Source organism: Sinocyclocheilus grahami, unplaced genomic scaffold (genome assembly GCF_001515645.1).
Source record: "Sinocyclocheilus grahami isolate Dianchi unplaced genomic scaffold, SAMN03320097.WGS_v1.1 scaffold17788.1, whole genome shotgun sequence".
NCBI lineage: Eukaryota > Metazoa > Chordata > Actinopteri > Cypriniformes > Cyprinidae > Sinocyclocheilus > Sinocyclocheilus grahami.
Window position 1 is genome coordinate 1,905 of NW_015516789.1, and position 2,310 is coordinate 4,214.

Below are 2,310 nucleotides of genomic sequence, written 5' to 3' on the forward strand. Positions count from 1 at the left end.
TTAAGAGATACCTGAAACTCTAGTTAAACAAATACAAAGACTGACAAATAGTGCAGACACTAGACTGGGATTAAACTAGTGTGAAGTGCTTGTTTGTGCATGTGTTTGCTTCAAAACTGAAGTATACTTTGGACATTAATGTGTTTACTGGCTTTAGATTTTGAGGTTGGTTGGCGTTGTTAACAACACTAGCCTCATGCTAATACATGATAACAATGTTAAAATAATGGCTATACTATCAAAAATTACAGTTTCATATTTTTAGCATTTATTCACATAGTGCTGTAGACTTGCCCCATAGACATCCGCCCGACATTTACAAACCCGAGACAAATGAGGTCAATAGAGTTAAAGGTCCATTTAACCTGGAATATTCCTTTGAGTAACCCTCAATTAATTTAAACCACATGCAAAGATTTATCAATGCAACTTTAAAACATGTCCAATACAGAACACTATAACAGCCTGGCTTCAGCACCAGTGCATAGATTCTTTGCTTTGCATTCTCACCCTGGAATGGCTTGTCACTGTTTAAAAGCCATGATGGATAGTGTACTGTAAATTAACCCAGAGGCTGCAGTGACTTTCGTTGAAAATGGCCACCTCTACAATAGCGAATTATAGAAAATCTGTGTCATTTTCAGTGACGATGTGGAGGTGGTCATATGTGAAATCCTCACAGACAGAAAATGATCTGATAAAAACAGAGGGAGTGAAATATACATGTACACGGCACGTACGGCCCACACCACTTTAAAAAGATTACCATGAGATTCTCTGGAGTAAACTGAGGAAGAGAGATATAAACAGACAGTGTTTTATAAGCTGGCATCACACTAGCCGATTTCTTAGTGTCTCTCATGCAGGTCACTTCGCTTTTGAACCACATCTCATAAAAGCAGCTCTGACCTCAGTTACAAACACTAGTTTCAGAGTTTCAGCTTTTTGGGTGACTTGCTTCTCCATTAATTCAACTGTAGGATCCTGAAGTATCAATGCAATATCATGGGAAAAAGAATCATGATTCATGATTGTATTGGCACAGCCCTAGTTAGTCTGCAGGACCCATGTGCCAGTGAACGTTAAGCTCGGATTCACCAAACTGATTCACTGACTTGCTATTGTCCTCCTCAAATCTCATCCAAACAGCACAAATGCTGACTGTCGACTGTGATTGTGTAAACATGCATTTTTCTTGGGTTCGCCCTAAACTTATACGACTAATAAAATAAGAATGCAGAAGCAGAACAGTCTATTTTTATTCAAAGTAAGTCATGTTTTCACAGAAGCTGACAAGCGCTGCCGGCACATACGAGTATACTACAAGCCCCAGAGGGACAAACACACATCACACTGACTTAAAGGACAAAGTTACTGCATGCACTACATTCTAATTCACTCTGACAACTTGTTACATTTGCATGGTGCTCCTGTTCTTATTTCAAGAAGCTTTATGTTGATTGCTACATATATAGGACACTGAAATGCATGGGAGTGAGAGAGAAAAGTCAGAGGCAGTCGTTTAGTTTGTCAATCGCCGAGCGTGACAGAATCACTGACAAAAGAGGGTGAGATTTCAGCAACAGGTGAGTTGGCTAGTTGTGACGTCAGCCTTAAATGTGTGGCAGGAATAGGTGAAGAGCTGGTGTTGTTGTGACTGAAGATTAGTAGCGAAAGAGCTGTGATTTCTACTTCATTGTGACCACTACTCGGGCCCAGATCAGTGCTGCTGAACGCCTTAAAGAGACAGCAGCGCACAGGTTTAGTCAGTATGCTTGATCCCTGACCTATCACACTCACCGTTCTCTTGAGGGTCCGGAAGGAAGAGATTCGGGGTTTGACTGTCTTATTGATTTCCTTCAAACAGTACGACAGGGGGTCCCGGCCAAACTTGGGGGAGGGGGGTCCGTTACCGGGTGAGGGGGTGGGGGGTGTGGAGAAAGGACTGAGTGAAGACGAGTGCAGCTGGGACAGACACCAGGCACAAACCCAGAGGGACACAGGGACAGAACAGCAGGAGAGGGATGGTGGGAAGGATAGGGAAGGGTAAAAACAAACAAAAACACAAATGACAAGGGAAAAGAAAGAGACACCATCAAACACCTAAACACACAAAGCAACATCAAAACAGCAACGAGGACAACACTGGACCAACCTCAGCAAGAGCCAAGAGAAGCAAGACAAAGAATAACCAAACCCAAATCCACAAGCCCCAACAACAAGATGAAGAAGCAAACAATGGCTCCATCAGAAAACAATTCTTGGTCTTGTTCAATGGATCATGTGGCTTTCAAGTGATGTTGGAATGAT

The 2,310-nt window shown here is 42.3% G+C and overlaps 1 protein-coding gene across 1 annotated transcript in view; it reads right to left on the reverse strand.

Moving 5' to 3' along the window:
• The window catches only part of LOC107579494 (cdc42-interacting protein 4 homolog), a gene marked incomplete at its 3' end in the record, with an annotated part of 3,593 nt that extends 1,799 nt beyond the window's left edge, over positions 1-1,794 (reverse strand). The window contains exon 1 of the mRNA XM_016265322.1: positions 767-1,794. Coding sequence (XP_016120808.1) covers positions 767-889 — 123 coding nt within the window. The remainder of the gene's footprint in view (positions 1-766) is intronic.
• Positions 1,795-2,310: the final 516 nt, after the last annotated feature.